We start from the raw sequence: 17801 nt of genomic DNA, 5'->3' as shown, positions 1-17801 counted from the left end.
TAGATTCAGGTCGGGGCGCGCACTGATACGGCGACGCAGCGTATCGTCTTTACGCTACGCCGCCGTAAATTACAGGAGCAAGCGCTGTATTCACGAAGCACTTGCTCCGTAATTTGCGGCGGCGTATAGTAAAAGGGGTCGGCGTAAGCGCGCGTAATTCAAATGATCCGGTAGGGGACGTGGATCATTTAAATTAGGCGCGTTCCCGCGCCGAACGTACTATGCATGCACCGTCCCTAAAATTTCCCGACGTGCATTGCGGTAAATGATGTCGCAAGGACGTCATTGGCTTTGACTTGAACGTAAATGGCATCCAGCGCCATTCACGGACGACTTACGCAAACGACGTAAAATTTTGAAATCGCGACGCGGAAACGACGTCCATACTTAACATCGGCTGCGCCTCCTAATAGCAGGAGCAGCCTTACGCGGAAAAAGCCTTAACGCAAACGACGTAAAAGACGAACGCCGGGCGCACGTACGTTTGTGAATCGGCGTAAGTATGTAATTTGCATACTCTACGCTGACAACTACGGAAGCGCCACCTAGCGGCCAGCGGGAGAATGCACCCTAAGATACGACGGCATAAGAGACTTATGCCAGTCGTATCTTAGGCTAATGTCGGCTTATCTAGCTTTCTGAATACAGAAAATAGATAAGCCGGCACAGCTTTGGAATTACGCGGCATATCTATGGATACGCCGGCGTAATTCTTTCCTGAATCTACCCCATTGGGAACAAACCCCTTACACATAGCTAAAACGATCGTTGTTGTCATTAGTTACTTATCTAAAAGGCAAAAGTTGCTCAAGGAACCCCTCGCAATCTCTGGAGGAACCCTAGGTTTTCATGGAACCTTGGTTGAAAAAGGCTGCTCTAAGGTCATCCCAGGACTTTCAGTCCTGCATTGTGAGTGAGGACGTTGAGCACCCCTCCCTAACCCTGAGCATTGGAGGAAAGAGTAGGGACCCAGGGTCGAGGTAGGCAAAACTGCTTTTTAAAGGCACCCTAGGCAAAAACATTGTTTAACCCTTGCCGTGCTGGGACAGCCCCACTGCAAGGGTAGTTTTAAAATTTCTAGCATGATGTAAAGCAAGTTGCTGCAAAGTCGTGTAATCAGAACTATTGTATAGCTCTGAGGAATATGGGATTCAATTATATGTATTCTGTTGCCTGTCTCTATGTGTGGCATTAATCCTTATAAATCCCATTCTGGTTCTTAAGACAAACAGCCTCATCCCATCTGTGACAACAATAAATAATCACAAATAATAGTCGTGCTGCGATCGTAAAACATCAACAGATCTCATTTGCCGGTTTTTAATTCATTAGAGTTTTAACGCAATAGTAAAGCACAGAACGCAAAGGCTGAATGTCACAGTTAATATACAGTAATATCTCCGCTGATAATTCACACAGCTATCATAAAGAATAAACCTCTTACAAGAAACATGTAAGGGTAGAAAAACAGGCTTGGTTTTAACTAGTTCAGGATCTCGATCCTTTCCCCCTTATGTAAACAGGATTTATCTTCATTTGTATATTTAGCACATCTTCTTTATAGGACATCTACTGTAATGCTCTATATCAGCTTTAGTTGTAAACCCTTACATATACCACAGGAGCTTAGAAGAAATCTCCCAAAGTAGGCAAAATGTCCCTCTTAGACAGTTGTCACTGAAACGACTGTCCCCATTGAAAGATTTATCCTCTCTTCTTGTTCTAATGACAAAATTGTAGGGCTGTTACTGATTACAATTTTTGTGTTCGATTAATCGATTTTTTTAATCGATTAATCGACTAATTTCAATTAATTATAACCGTAATGTCCACACATCTCCCCCAGTAATGTCCACACATCTCCCCCAGTAATGTCCACACATCTCCCCCGGTAATGTCCACACATCTCCCCCGGTAATGTCCATATCTCCCAGAATAGAAAGCACACTCACAGCAGGCAGCAGACGATGACGTCAGCGCACGGCTAATAGGCCGCCGCCGGGTGTACCAAGATGGTCGCGGCTCCGGAGCTAGGTCGAAGCCGCGGCCTTTCCTATGAGCGAGACAGCGGAGTTCAATCCGCGGAACTTGTACTCGATCAAAATAATTTTGATCGATCAAAGAAATTAATGATTAATCGAGGAATTAATCGTTAATTTCCGCAGCCCTACAAAATTGTATTTCCCCTCACTTTCTTAGTGACTATAGTCACCAGTACAGATATACAGTGCCTTGAGAAAGTATTCATACCCCTTAAAATTCTTCCACATTTTGTTATGTTACAACCAGAAATGTAAATCTATTTTATTGGTATTTTATGTAATAGACCAACACAAAGTGGCACATACCTTATTTATCGTGGTATTGCGCGCTCCGGCGTATAGCGCGCACCCCTAATGTGGACCCGCAATTCCTGTTAAAAAAACATTTTAGTGCTTACAGTTTTGTTGTCTTGCGTGGCGTCCATCGGCGGCCTCGTCGGGTCCGGCGTCCGTCTGCGGCTTCGGTGGTGTCCTCCCGGATTCTCCCGCACTGTCTCCCCATCGAATCGCCGATTCCCGCGCTCAGTTTGAATGCCTGCGTCGACATATACCGAGTGCAGTACATTTAGCTACATTCGGCCAGGCTCGGCTTCGCTCGTGCTCACGCATAAACTTCATAGAGCGTGAGCCAAGCCTGGCCGAATGTAGCCGAGTGTACTGCACTCGGTATATGTCGGCGCAGGCATTCAAACTGAGCGCGGGAAGCGGGTATCGGCGTATATCGCGCACCCACGATTTTCCCCTTATTTTGAGGGGAAAAAAGTGCGCGGTATATGCCGATAAATACGGTAATTGTGAAGTGGAAGGAAAATGAAAAAAACATTTTCAAACTTTTTTTACAAATATGTGAAAAGTGTGGCGTGTATTTATATTCAGCCTCCCTGAGTCAATACTTTGTAGAACCACCTTTCTCTGCAATTACAGCTGCAAATCTTTTTGGGGATGTCTCTATCAGCTTTGAACATCTAGAGAATTACATTTTGCCCATTCTTCTTTGAAAAATAGCTCAAGCTCTGTCAGATTGGATAGAGAGCATCTGTTAACAGCAATTTTCAAGTCTTGCCACAGATTCTCAATTGGATTTAGATCTGGACTTTGACTGGGCCATTCTAACACATACGTATGATTTGATCGAAACCATTCCATTGTAGCTCTGGCTGTATGTTTAGGGTTGTTGTCCTGCTGGAAGGTGAACCTCTGCCCCAGTCTCAAGACTTTTGCAGACTCCAACAGATTTTCTTCTTTCTTCTTTTCTTCTTATGCTGCGTACACATGGTCAGAATTTCTGATGGAAAAAGTCCAAAGGGAGCATTTTTTATCGGATATTCCGACCGTGTGTATGCCCCATCTGACTTTTTCCTTTGGAAATTTCGACGAATTTAGATAGATAACATGTTCTCTATTTTTCTGACGGAAAAAATTCCTATTGGAAAATCCATTAGTCTGGATGGAATTCGGATGGGAAAAAAACAGTTTGACACTCGGAAGCATTGAACTTAATTTTTCTCGGCTCGTCATAGTGTTGTACGTCACCACATTCCTATGGTCAGAATTTGGTGTGACCGTGTGTATGCAAGCCAAGTTTGTGCGTAATTCCATCGGAAAAAACATCTGATTTTTTTCCAATGGAAAATCCATTCGTGTGTACATGGCATAAGATTGCTCTGTATCTGGCTCCATCCATCTTCCCATCAACTCCAACCAGCTTGCCTGTCCCTACTGAAGAAAAGCATCCCCACAACATGATGCTGCCACCACCGTGTTTCAAGGTGGGGATGTTGTGCTCAGGGTGATGTGCAGTGTTAGTTTTCCACCACACATAGCATGTGGTGAGCACCTTCTTCCACATGTTTGCTGTGTCCCCCACATGGCTTCTCACAAACTGCAAACAGGACTTCTTATGGCTTTTTTTCAACAATGGCTTTCTTCTTGCCACTCTTGTATTAAGGCCAGTTTTGGGGAGTACTCAACTAATAGTTGTCCTGTGGACCGATTCTACCAATGCCTTGGTAGGTTTGCAGTTGTGCCATACTCTTTCAATTTTCGGGTTATGATCGATTGAACAATGTTCTGTGAGATCTTCAAAGCTTGGGATATTTTTTTATAACCTACCCTTGCTTTAAACTTCTTCATAACTTCATCCCTGATCTGTCTGGTGTGTTCCTTGGCCTTTGTGATGCTGTTTGTTCACTCACGTTCGCTAACAAGCCTCTGAGGGCTTCACAGAACAGCTGTATTTATTCTGAGATTAAATTACACACAGGTAGACTCTATTTACGGATTAGGTGACTTCTGAAGGCAATTGGTTCCACTAGGTTTTAGTTAGGGGTATCAGAGTTATTATTTATTTATTTGTAAAAAAGTTTGAAAAACATTTATAATTTTCCTTCCACTTCACAATTATGTGCCACTTTGGTCTATTGCATAAAATCCCAATAAAATACATTTACATTTTTAGTTGTAACATGACAAAATGGGAACATGTTAAGGGGTAGGAAACTCAAATGGGTGTACTATAGCATATGCCCATGCAAGGGCCGTGTTTGCCCTCACAGGAATCCATGTGTGCTTCATGCATCCCCATGCAGGCAGCCTATTCATTTCAATTGGGATGCACGTGTGAGTTTGGAGCCATGCACCTGCACCCACACGGCAGTCAAATTGGGAGCAGCGACTGTGTCCCAGTTAAAATGAATAGGGCTGTCTGCACAGGGATGCACAGAACACCTGTGTATTCCTGGGTGGGCAAACCCAGCCCTTGCACAGGCGTACACTATAGCATGCCCATGTGAACGAGGAATAAATCTACCTAATGGGGACACAGGCAGTGGCAAGAACTTGATAGAGGATCTGTTATATTCAAAACAGAAAAAAAGTTTTGCCTTTCCATTCTCTTTAATGGTGTATTAATGAATACAGAGCTGTGTTCATTTGTGTCTGTTATATCTCCTTGGAATTTAGATTTAATTAGAAAAATAAAAAAACATTTTTTTACCCATGTTGTAATGTTACATAACATGGGAAAAAAAATTCTGCTGAATTAAAAGATACATTTATGTTTTAATTCATTATTACAATTTTTTTTTTTTACATATTTAACACTTTTCTTTCTTAATGGGGAGCTTGGTTAGTTTGGGGAGACTTTATACAGTTCCCTAATGCACCTCTGCAGCAATAGATAACTTACCGTATAATAATGATCAACTGCTCATGTTATCAGCAAACAATAGATCATTATTTCATTGATCTGTTGCCCTGCTCTAAGATGGCCTCTGAAGCTCACGGTAAATCCTAATGCAGTAAAAAAAAATCAAAATAAATCTGGATTTTCATGTATTAAAAAAACGCTTTAGTTCTTTAACCATCTAATCCCCGGACCATATTGCTGGTCAAAGACCAGAGCACTTTTTGCAATTCGGCACTGCGTCGCTTTAACTGACAATTGCGCGGTCGTGCGACGTGGCTCCCAAACAAAATTGGCGTCCTTTTTTCCCCACAAATAGAGCTTTCTTTTGGTGGTATTTGATCACCTTTGCGGTTTTTAGTTTTTGCGCTTTAAACAAAAATAGAGCGACAATTTTGAAAAAAATGAATATTTTTTACTTTTTGCTATAATAAATATCCCCCAAAAATATATAAAAAAAACGTTTTTTTTCCTCAGTTTAGGCCGATACGTATTCTTCTACATATTTTTGGTAAAAAAAATCACAATAAACGTTTATTGATTGGTTTGCGCAAAAGTTATAGCGTTTACAAAATAGGGGGTAGTTTTATGGCATTTTTATTAATATTTTTTTTTTACTAGTAATGGCGGCGATCAGCGATTTCTTTTCGGTACTGCGACATTATGGCGGACACTTCGGACACTTTTGACACATTTTTGGGACCATTGGCATTTTTATAGCGATCAGTGCTATAAAAATGCATTGGATTACTATAAAAATGCCACTGGCAGGGAAGGGGTTAACACTAGGGGGCGGGGAAGGGGTTAAGTATGTTCCCTGGGTGTGTTCTAACTGTAGGGGGGGTGGCCTCACTAGGGGAAATGACTGATCGCTGTTCATACATTGTATGCATTTCTCCCCTGACAGGACCGGGAGCTGTGTGTTTACACACACAGCTCCCGGTCCTCGCTCTGTAACAAGCAATCGTGGGTGCCCGGCAGTGATCGCGCCCGCCGGGCACGTGCACGGGAGTCAGGGATGAGCACCAAGTGGCCGCTTCGAGATCTGACATAGAGCTACGGGCTCTCGCGCAGGGAACCGACCTGACGCCGTAGAACTGCGGCGGCTGGTCGACAAGTAGTTAAAGTGGAATTAAGGTTAATTGAGGGTTGGCAGCTATTGCCATAATGCACAAGTATGTATAGCTTATAGGTACATTATAGCAGACTTATCTGGATTTGCCCTCCTTTAGTTGTTGAGTGTTTTTTTTGCACAAATTTGTACAAAGTTTTTAAAATGTTTATGGGCTTTTGCGTTTTAAGGATCTGGCAGCCGCCAGCTTCCTAACCATCTGTTGCTGTTGCTGTCAGCAGAGATTAAAAAATGCACCAACCTTCCCGATCCAGGGGTATGGACTAAATATGGGGTGAAAAGGTTATCGCAAATAATACAGGGAGAAAGATTTTCCTCATTTGTAGAAATGAGGAAGTCCTGGAATATCCCCGAGAGTTATATTTTCAGATATATGCAACTTAACCATGCATTATTGGCTAAGTTCCCAGGGGGAACTCCGCAAATAATGGAAGTAGGTCTCGAAAAAATGGTGAAAAGTGGAAAAAGGTCAACTTCAATCCTATATAAGTATTTATTAAGAGATACATCATTAGATACAAGTAAATTAAGTGAACAGTGGAAAAGGGACGTTCCAAACTTGGTGGGGGAGAATTGGGAGGAAGTGTGGAGGTCCCCATTCCAGATCACTTTGAGATAAATTAATACAATGCAAAATAATACATAGGAGCCACTATACACCATATAAGCTATATAAGATCTCTCCATCAAACCCTCAGAATTGCTGGAGATGTGCAGACATTCCAGGAAATTGTATGCATATATTTTGGTTATGTCCAAAGATAGTGGAAGTTTTGAGAATAATTGCTACAGTAACATCAATAGTTTTGGAACAGGAGGTGGAGATCTGCCTATTGGGACTGGTAGGGAAGAAGATTGTCCCGATGGGAAGGAGAACACAGGTGGCATTATTATTATTATTCTACGCTAGAAAGACGATAGTCGTAAATTGGAAAAAGGTAGAACCCCCTCGGTAGCACATTGGAAAAATCTAGTAAACAATAATTTGCCATTATATAGGGAGACGTACTGCAAAAGAGGACATGGGGAGAAATACGAAAGAGTATGGGCAAGCTGGATAGAAAACCCTATGACAGCTTCAGGATAAACAGGGTATAAGGGGAGGTTAAACACACCATTAAAGAAAGAGAGGGAAATGAATGTAAGAAGATGACTGTGTTAGATGAAATTAATGTTAGGGGGAATTTTAGAATGTTTTTGTAAAAGGTGAAATGTATATGCATGTTTTTTTCTGTATGGAAAATGGAAAATTAATAAAGAGATTTAAAAAAAAAAAAACCTTCCCGAATCAAGCTACAAATAAACATTTTTGAGCTTCAAGCGTTTGGCTTCAGTGGAGATTGGAACCATCTCCTCATGCCGCGTACACACCATCACTTTATGTGATGAAAAAAAATGACGTTTTTAAAAACGTCACTTTAATTGACTGTGTGTGGGGGAAAACGTCGTTTTATGTCTTGTAAAAAACGACCAAAAAAAATTGAAGCATGCTTCAATTTTATGTGTCGTTTTTCAAAAGTGCACTTTTTACTTCACAGAAATTGACCGTGTGTAGCAAAAAACGTCGTTTTCTAAGACGTTTTTTCATCCACGCATGCCCAGAAGCTACTTATGAAGCAAGCTTCAATGGTAAAACGTGGTGGAACGTAACCTCACTTTGCAAGATCATTGTGAGAAAACGATGGTGTGTAGGCAACTTCGTCTTTGAAAATTGAAGTTTCAAAAACGTCATTTTTTACTTCACAGAAAGTGTCGTTTTTTTTCATCACATAAAGTGATGGTGTGTACGCGGCATTAGAGAAGAATTTAATTTTTTTTCTCTCTGAAACGCTCAGGTGTGAATGGGGCCTTACTGAGTGCTGTGTAGTAAGATCGCAAGGCCAAGTGCCAATAGATTCAGCTCTTGGGCTTAGTGTTGAATCATGGCTGGAGTTTCTAATGTACCCACAATGCAAAAGCCTTATGACTGTACTAAATAGCACTCCCATGAAGCACTGTGTTGCAGGATTGGTATGCCACAAGTTTATTAATTGCTGGACCTCAGAAACTGCCAATTCAAAATGGAGCTGTGCCTAAGAACATATCGGGCTGTGCCATTTTAATGTGCTGTGCTATTACCAAAACGAGGTTAAAGAAGCAACATGCATGTCATCTATATACCTTGCTTCGCTGCTTATAAAGTTACTGACCTAAAACAAAATGCATTGCATCTTGCCGGTCAGTTTTACCTGTCCAGAGTTTTGACAGGTTTACTTAAAGCGGGGTTCCGGGCATAACATTTTTTTAATTAATTTTTTGCAATCTCAATTGCATTATTATGAATATTCATTAAAACATATTAATAAAGCATGATTGGTACATAAACAGTTGCAAAAACGTACCTGATATCATCTCAGGGATCTTGTGGCCATTTCCATCATAGCTGTGGGCATTATGAAGCCCAGTTCATGTTTCTTCCTGGATTTTCCGAGAGAGGTGCATGCTGGGATTTTTAGGCACAGTAATGCCCAGAGACTCCTGGGAAATTAGTGTCATCATTTCCCAGGAGGCAATGAGTTCTTAGGACAGGAAGTTCTACCACCTTGGACTAGGAACTAGGCAGTTTACAAAATCTGCCTAGTAACAGCCATATAGAAGTGAGTAAAAAAAATTATTTAAGATTTTTTATTTTTTTTTACATTAAAGGCAAGCTGTTCATAAAAAGTATGAGCCAGATTCACAAAAGGGATACGACGGCGTATCTGCTGATACGCCGTCGTATCCCTGTTTCTATCTATGCGACTTATTCATAGAATCAGTTACGCATAGATATCCCTAAGATCCGACAGGTGTAATAGTTTTACACTGTCGGATCTTAGGATGCAATACCGCGGCCGCCGCTGGGGGGAGTTTGCGTCGTAAACCAGCGTCGGGTATGCAAATTAGCAGTCACGGCGATCCACAAAACTTTTTCCCGTCGTTACGTCGCCGCAAGTGTTAGTTTGCCGTCGCAAAGATAGGGCACCTTTTACAAAGTGTAAAATTAGTACACCATGTAAAAGTATACCCGTCTTTCCCACGTCGCTTTTGAATTTTTTAAAAAAAAAATGTTTTCCCGGCGCAAGTCTTTTTTTCACGTCGCGATTCACAAAACGTCAGCGCGTCGTAATTTCGCGTAAAGCACGTCGGGAAATTTGCGTCGGGAGCCTGCGCAGTATGTCCGGCGCGGGAGCGCGCCTAATTTAAATGGTACCCGCCCCATTTGAATTGGCCCGCCTTGCGCCGGACGGATTTAGGATACACCCCTGCAAATTTCCAGGTAAGTGCTTTGTGGATCGGGCACTTAGCCCGAAAATTTGCGGCGGTGTAACCTAAATCGGTTACGTTACGCTGCGCCGCCTGGCTGTGAATCTGGCCCTTTGTTTTTAAGGTGGAACTCCGCTTTAAATGAACTCTTAAAACAAAGGGTAGCAATACTAAAATAAGTCTTTATTACCTTTCTTGTTCTGTTATGCCAATGCAGATTCTTGAAATAAAGGTTGCATCTAATCATGAAAATAGCTAATTTTCACTGGCGGTGATAATAAAATACAGTAGGCATGGCTGTCAGGAATGATTCACCACCAGTCCAGTTAAATTGTTGGCTGCTCACTGTACATAAATGTGCCTCCTGCAGTTAGCTGGCACAGCAGTTATTAATGGCAGGGATGTTCATGGTCTTCTACTTATGCCTTTGTTGTATAGGCACAAAAGCTGATGCGCCAGTATGCAGAGAAACGCCTACAGGAAGAGAGAGAGATGAGAGATCTGGTAGAACAAGTGTCCGAGGGGCGCAAAAATACCAAACAAGCACGCCTGAAACTCCAGAAGTACAAGCAAAGAATAGGTATGGTATATAGAGTCAAGCTGGCCAAAAAACGTTGGCGGTTAAAGGCAAAGACCTTCCAAACCTGAAGTTTCAGTGCTGAAGGATGGTAGCCTTTTGTGGCACACACACTCGTTATAGCTCTATTTAATTCACCACCGATTGGTGTTTTATGCTGTCATCATTCATCTAATATTTAAATCACTTACCGTAACTGTCACCACAGTGGGACTCATTTATATAAACTAGACTTTATGACTTGGTTCATGTATGTAATTTCCAAGCTAGGCTGGTGAAATACAAGACCTCTTTTTTACTACATGCTGTTTCCCACTAGCTCTGATGTAGATAACTATTATTTTCAAATTGCTGATACCAGTGGGGTCTTTGAGATCATGTCGAGTCAGCACATTTACCCAGCCTAGTCTTGAGCACAAGAGGATTCTAATGCCGCATACACACGATTGGATTTTCCATCGGAAAAACCTTGGATGGTTTTTCCGACAGAATTCCGCTCAAGCTTGGCTTGCATACACATGGTCACACAAAAGTTCTCTGAACTTTCGACCGTCAAGAACGCTGTGACGTACAACACTACGACGAGCCGAGAAAATGAAGTTGAATGCTTCCAAGCATGCGTCGCAATCGGAATTGCATACAGACGTTTGGATTTTCCCATAGGAATTTTTCCCGTCTGAAAATTTGAGAACCAGCTCTCAATCTTTTGCTGGCGGAAATTCTTCCAGCAAAAGTCAGATGGAGCATACACACGGTCGGAATTTCCATTCAAAAGCTCACATCAGACTTTTGCTGTCGGAATTTCCGATCGTGTGTACGGGGCATAAGACATCCCCAGGTCAGCAGGGGGTTGATGTTTTTATATCTGCCACTGGACCCACTACAAGTTAGGCCTCGTACACACGACCGAGTTTCTCGGCAAAAACCAGCAAGAAACTTGCTGTTTTTTTTTTTTTTGCCGAGGAAACCGGTCGTGTGTACACTTTTCGACGAGGAAACTGTCGAGGATCTCATCGAGCCAAAAAGAGAGCATGTTCTCTATTTCCTTGACGGCAATGGAGAAATTTGGCTCGCCGAGATCCTCGACAGCCTAACAAGGAACTCGACGAGCAAAACGATGTGTTTCGCCCATCGAGTTCCTCAGTCGTGTGTACGAGGCCTTAGATATCCTGACAACAGCTACAGCAAGAACCTTCCTGGATCATCTCCATAAGGTGCACAAGCCATAGTGACTCTAGTTTAATTATCTAAATACTGAACAGCAGTGTATTTTAGCCATAGTGGTATTAACATGCATGCCCATTAGCTAATGCACTAGAGTTATCTTGGGAAAGACATAAAACATTCAACTGTGCCAAAAATCAACTTCTGCCACGTCTTAAAAATTAAAAATGCAAGGAATGGACCTTTTTTTCAGGACAGTGAGTGGAGCCAGTGGAGAAATAATTCCGTTATCCTTGTGTGGTCAGCTGTTTTCAGAAATGATGGTTTACTGCACAGATGCAACCTAAATGTAGAGATGTCTATATTACTTACAAGATAAGGAAACCATAAATGTTACTAGTGTAAAGCTTAAGTAAGAAAAGTAGTTACATTTACAAACCATTTATACTATATTTTCAGTGCAAGAGGTGACAGTGGAGAGCCGGGAGCTGTTACAACAAGCTCTGGAGGATGCTGAAGAGGAACTGAAGAAAAAATTTGAGTTAATCCGTGAGATTCGAGCCATGGAGTCCGTGCCGATCATCAGACACAAGTTCGTAGATTTAACAGAGGTGAGTAAGTGAGAATGTAAGCAACATCTTGGCATCAAACGATTTTCTCTGTGACCTCATATACTGTGATGGTCAGTTTTTATACACTGTCAACTTAATATAACATATTGCAAATGTGTTATGTTCTACAACTCCGAGACTTTCCTAAAGCTGACCTGATCCTTTCGATCACTCTTTCCTAATCAGACTTGCCCTGATTTTTCACACTCCCCCAAAACTCACTTGTTGAAGAATGCATTTCCCTTTTTCTCTTTACTCCCATTCATCTCTGAATAACCATCATCCCGACACCTCCAGCCATTGTCATCTGCTTTGTTATCTGCCTTATCTATGGTATATAGTACCCCCCCACCTCTTAGATAATAACACCGGCCATAGATGGTTTGAATCTTGGCCAGTTCATCAGGAACCGGCCGAGATTCAAACCGTGTATCTACAGGCTGAATGTACCAAGTTGCTTGATCGAGCCACTTGGGTACAACCTGACAGATTTACTTACAATTATCGCTAGCGGCTGCTATAGCCCCTAGCAATAATCACTGTCATAACAACAATAATATAAAACCAACAAGAACCATTCCCCCCTATATTGTGCTGCTAAAGGATTAATGATCTCAGTCTTCCATCCCTTTTAGACTGCAGGACATGGGCTGAACTGTGAGATGTCAATAGCAGAGCTCCATGAACGACTGTCCCTGCTGAAGGAGGCTGAGAGGAAATCAGAAGAGGAGAAAAGGGATCAGATCCTGGAGGAGAAGCAGACCAAACAGCAGATACTTCTGGACACCTTGGAACAGATCTCACTGCACAGGACAGCTATGGGGAAAGCAGCTCTTCTCAAGTGAGTTCAATGCATTGACCTTTCTTCAAAGGGATATAATAGTGATTATGCAAAACATGTCTGATTCATATACCCAGGGCTTCAAAAATACAGGCAACAAGCGTTTTAATATTGACCTCATATGGGGAAAGTCTTCACATTTTTTTGCAAATCATTTTTTTCTTGACATTCAGTGCAATCAACCATAGAAGTTTACACCTTCACTTCAAAACTTTAATTTAGATACAGGAAATTTGGATAAAAGGCTTGGGCTTCCTATGAGATTTGTGCAAAAGAGCCAAGTCCATTGTAAACTGGGTTGGCCCTTCTGCTATCAAGTCTGTACTGGAAAGATAAGCAACACCGAAACAGGATGTTTCCTGTGTTGGAGCAAGGTGGACACCTTAAAGAAGAATTCCAGGTTTGGATACTGGACATCAGTGATGAAGACACCTCTACTCCAGTGATCTCCACTTGCTTGCAAGTTCCATACCCAGTGGCTGCCCTGCTAAATTCTGAACCCAGGAGGTCAGCTGCTTCACACCAGAGCTATTCAGAGAAGGCTTTGCATTTGTTGAGTGAATACAAAGCGTTCTCTGATTAGACAAGATAGAGAGGCATGGATGTAGTCCCAAGGGAGGGGGCGAGCAGGGCCGCTGATAAGCCAGTACAACTGGCCCTGTTGTAGGGGGGCCCGGGCCAGCAGGGGCCCGGATGGCAACCCCCTTTAAAAAAAAACAAAAAAAAAAACCTTTTTTTTTTTTTAGGGGTCCGGTGGTCCCCAGGGGCCCGGAGGCCCACAGGGTCCCAGATGACAACTCCCCTTTTTTTTATTTATTTTTTATAAAAAATATATATTTTTTTTAATATATTTTTATTTTAATTTTTATTAAAGGGCCATTTTTTTTTTTTTTTTTTTTTTGAGGTCCGGGGTCCCCAGGGGTCCGAAGGCCCCCAGGGCCTCGGATGGCAACCCCCCTTTTTTTTATTTATTTTTTATAAAAAAATATATATTTTTTCTAATATATATATTTTTTTATTTTTTATTAAAGGGACAATTTTTTTTTCTTAGGGGTACGGGGGTCCCCAGGGGCCCGGCGATCCCCAGGGCCCGGGATGAAAACACCCCTTTTTTTATAAAAAAATAAATACATTTTTATATATTTTTTAATTTTATATATATATATATATATATATATATATATATATATATATATATATATATATATATATATATATATATACATATATAAGGAATAAAAAGAAAAAAAAATGAAATAAAATAATATGAAAAAAAAGAATTTATAAAAAAAGGGGGATTGCCATCCGGGGCCCTGGGGACCTTTAATAATAATAATATATATATATATATATATATATATATATATATTAAAGGGCTCATGAGGTCTCCATGTGGCAAACCCCCTTTTTTCTTTTTTTTATAAATGTTTTTTTTTTTTAATTAAAGGGCCCAGAGGTCCCCAGGGCCCTGAATGGCAACCCCCCCCATTTTTTTTTTATAAATGTTTATTTATTTTATATATTTTTTTATTTTTATTTTTTCATTTTTCATTTTAATTAATAATTTGTAAAGGGCCACCCTCTGCTTCTCAATTCACGGCAGCCCCCCCCCCCCTCCTGCTTCTCAATTTCAATTTCAGACGGCAGCCCCCCCCCCCAGCTCCAGGTGCCTACCAATGCCGCCAATCCCGTAACGTGCTGCAGAGACAGTTTCAAGGCGGGGCCAGGGGTGGAGCTAAAGGTGGGACCAGGGGTGGAGCTGAAGGGGGCCCCGTCAGGTAGGCTGTACGGGGCCCCATGATTTCTATCAGCGGCCCTGGGGGCGAGCATGGTGACTCTTACAATGGGCTTGGCTTTTTTTTTGCACAGGGTAAAGAACAGGTTTGCATCAAGAGCTATTTAGCATTCTGTAAAGTAGACGTATGCGCAGATGATGCCCGCTAACGTATTTACATATTCTAAACAAACAAGTATCTCTGTATATTTAAGCATTGTTGAGACATTTTAAAATCATGTTTAGCTTCATAACACAGGTATTGAAATCATTACTTTTTTTTCTATGAGAACAGATCTTGGTAACCTGCCAGCCCTCTATTGTAAACAACCAACAGTTGTTTCTAAGCCAGTGGTAATCACCTTTCTTAGGGCTTTTTCACATGGTACTAATGTATGAGCATCAGAAATTCCTGGCAGAAACAAGGGGCCAGATCCTCAAAAGAGATACTCCGACTTAAGTGCTGTTCAGTCTGTGTGTAACTTTGGAAACGATCCTCAAAAGGCTTTTTCCAAAGTTACACAGAAGATCCGGCATGTGTAATTGATTTACACTGCCTAATTTTAGGATGCAGTACCGCATCCGCCGCTGGGGGCATTTCGAGTCGAAATGCCGTTGCTAGTATGCAAATTAGCACTTAAGGCGATCCACAAAGCTTTCTAGCTTCTTTTTTGCGCCGTAAGTGTTATTTTGCAAGTGTAAAACTAGGGCTCGTTTTACAAAGTGTAAAGTTAGTCACACCTTGTAAAGGCCCATTGCAGCGACGGCATTTGGTATGCTTTCCCGAGGGAGAACTCCACGTCAATTTGTAAAAAACAAAACCGGCATGGGTTCCCCCCCAGGAGCATACCAGGCCCTTAGGTCTGGTATGGGTTGTAAGGGGACCCCCCCTACGCCGAAAAATTGACGTAGGGGGTCCCCCTACAATCCATACCAGACCCGTATCCAAAGCACGCTACCCGGCCGGCCAGGAAGGGAGTGGGGACGAGCGAGCGCCCCCCCCCCCCTCCTGAGCCGTGCCAGGCCGCGTGCCCTCAACATGGGGGGGTTGGGTGCTCTGGGGCAGGGGGGCGCACTGCGGGCCCCCCCACCCCAGAGCACCCTGTCCCCATGTTGATGAGGACAGGACCTCTTCCCGACAACCCTTGCCATTGGTTGTCGGGGTATGCGGGCGGGGGCTTATCGGAATCTGGGAGTCCCCTTTAATAAGGGGGCCCCCAGATACCGGCCCCCCACCCTAAGTGAATGGATATGGGGTACATCGTACCCCTATCCATTCACCTGGAGGCAAAAAGTAAAAGTTAATAAACACACAACACAAGGCTTTTTAAAATAGTTTATTATTCTGCTCCGGACGCCCCCCCTGTCTTCGTTATTAGCTCAATTACCAGGGGGGGCTTCTTCTTCCGCTCTCCGGGGGTCTTCTTCCACTCTCCGGGGGTCTTCCGCTCTCCGGGGGGGCTTCTCCGGACTCCGGGGGGGCTTCTCCGGACTCCGGGGGGCTTCTTCCATCTTCTCCCTTCTTCCGCTCTTGACTCGGCGAACCCCGGTTCTTCTGCAGCTCTCCGGTGCCTTCTTCTTCTGCGCTGGCTGCCTGCTATGTTTGTGTGTTAGCTCGATTTCAAACAGGCAGCCGGCGCGGTCTTCTGTGACGTCAGGGTCTTCTGGTCTTCTGTTCTTCCGATGTTGCCTCGTCGCCTGTTGTCGCTGTAATGATGGAAGCGCGCCTTGCATCACATTTATATAGGCATCACCGTCCCATCATGCTCCGGTAGGTACCCACGTGGTGGGTGCACGTGGGTAGGCACCCACCACGTGGGTACCTACCGGAGCATGATGGGACGGTGATGCCTATATAAATGGGATGCAAGGCGCGCTTCCATCATTACAGCGACAACAGGCGACGAGACAACATCGGAAGAACAGAAGACCAGAAGACCCTGACGCCACAGAAGACCGCGCCGGCTGCCTGTTTGAAATCGAGCTAACACACAAACATAGCAGGCAGCCAGCGCTGAAGAAGAAGGCACCGGAGAGCTGCAGAAGAACCGGGGTTCGCCGAGTCAAGAGCGGAAGAGGGGAGAAGATGGAAGAAGCCCCCCGGAGTCCGGAGAAGCCCCCCCGGAGTCCGGAGAAGCCCCCCCGGAGAGCGGAAGACCCCCGGAGAGTGGAAGAAGACCCCCGGAGAGCGGAAGAAGAAGCCCCCCCTGGTAATTGAGCTAATAACGAAGACAGGGGGGGCGTCCGGAGCAGAATAATAAACTATTTTAAAAAGCCTTGTGTTGTGTGTTTATTAACTTTTACTTTTTGCCTCCAGGTGAATGGATAGGGGTACGATGTACCCCATATCCATTCACTTAGGGTGGGGGGCCGGTATCTGGGGGCCCCCTTATTAAAGGGGACTCCCAGATTCCGATAAGCCTCCGCCCGCAGACCCCGACAACCAATGGCAAGGGTTGTCGGGAAGAGGTCCTGTCCTCATCAACATGGGGACAGGGTGCTCTGGGGTGGGGGGGCCCGCAGTGCGCCCCCCTGCCCCAGAGCACCCAACCCCCCCATGTTGAGGGCACGCGGCCTGGCACGGCTCAGGAGGGGGGGGGGGCGCTCGCTCGTCCCCCCTCCCTTCCTGGCCGGCCGGGTAGCGTGCTTTGGATACGGGTCTGGTATGGATTGTAGGGGGACCCCCTACGTCAATTTTTCGGCGTGGGGGGGTCTCCTTACAACCCATGCCAGACCTAAGGACCTGGTATGCTCCTGGGGGGGGAACCCATGCCGGTTTTTTCTTTGAAAATTGGCATGGAGTTCTCCCTCAGGAATGCATGCCGCTGTCATTTTTTTTTTCCCCGACGCAACTTTAAGCCGTCGCGATCCTCAAAACTCGGCGTAACGTAACTTCGCGCATGCGCAGTACGGCCGACGCGCATGCGCAGTACGGCCGGCGCGGGAGCGCGCCTCATTTAAATGGGACTCGCCCCATTTGAATAGGAACGCCTTGCGCCGGCGGAATTTTAGTTACACAGCCTGAAATTTCTAGATAAGTGCTTTGTGGATCAGGCACTTAGGTAGAAACTTTAAGCCAGTGTAACTTAAATTGGATTTTTTAAGTTACGTCAGGTTTTTGTGGATCTGGCCCAAGGTGTATATCATTTGCCTGTGTTTGCGACTATGCATATACATTCTTCTATTTCTTT

General features: G+C 43.7%; 1 protein-coding gene across 2 annotated transcripts in view; it reads left to right on the top strand.

Moving 5' to 3' along the window:
* Window positions 1-17801, top strand: part of CFAP99 (cilia and flagella associated protein 99) — a 153519-nt gene that overhangs the window by 99302 nt on the left and 36416 nt on the right. For both annotated transcript variants that reach the window (XM_040335302.1, XM_040335303.1), the window contains 3 exons: window positions 10082-10223; window positions 11844-11995; window positions 12631-12836. In XM_040335302.1, the coding sequence (XP_040191236.1) occupies window positions 10082-10223; window positions 11844-11995; window positions 12631-12836 (500 nt within the window). The remainder of the gene's footprint in view (window positions 1-10081; window positions 10224-11843; window positions 11996-12630; window positions 12837-17801) is intronic.

Source organism: Rana temporaria, chromosome 1 (genome assembly GCF_905171775.1).
Source record: "Rana temporaria chromosome 1, aRanTem1.1, whole genome shotgun sequence".
In the NCBI taxonomy this organism is placed as follows: domain Eukaryota; kingdom Metazoa; phylum Chordata; class Amphibia; order Anura; family Ranidae; genus Rana; species Rana temporaria.
Note: the sequence above shows the minus strand (reverse complement) of the source record. Positions and strands in the feature narration are given on the sequence as shown.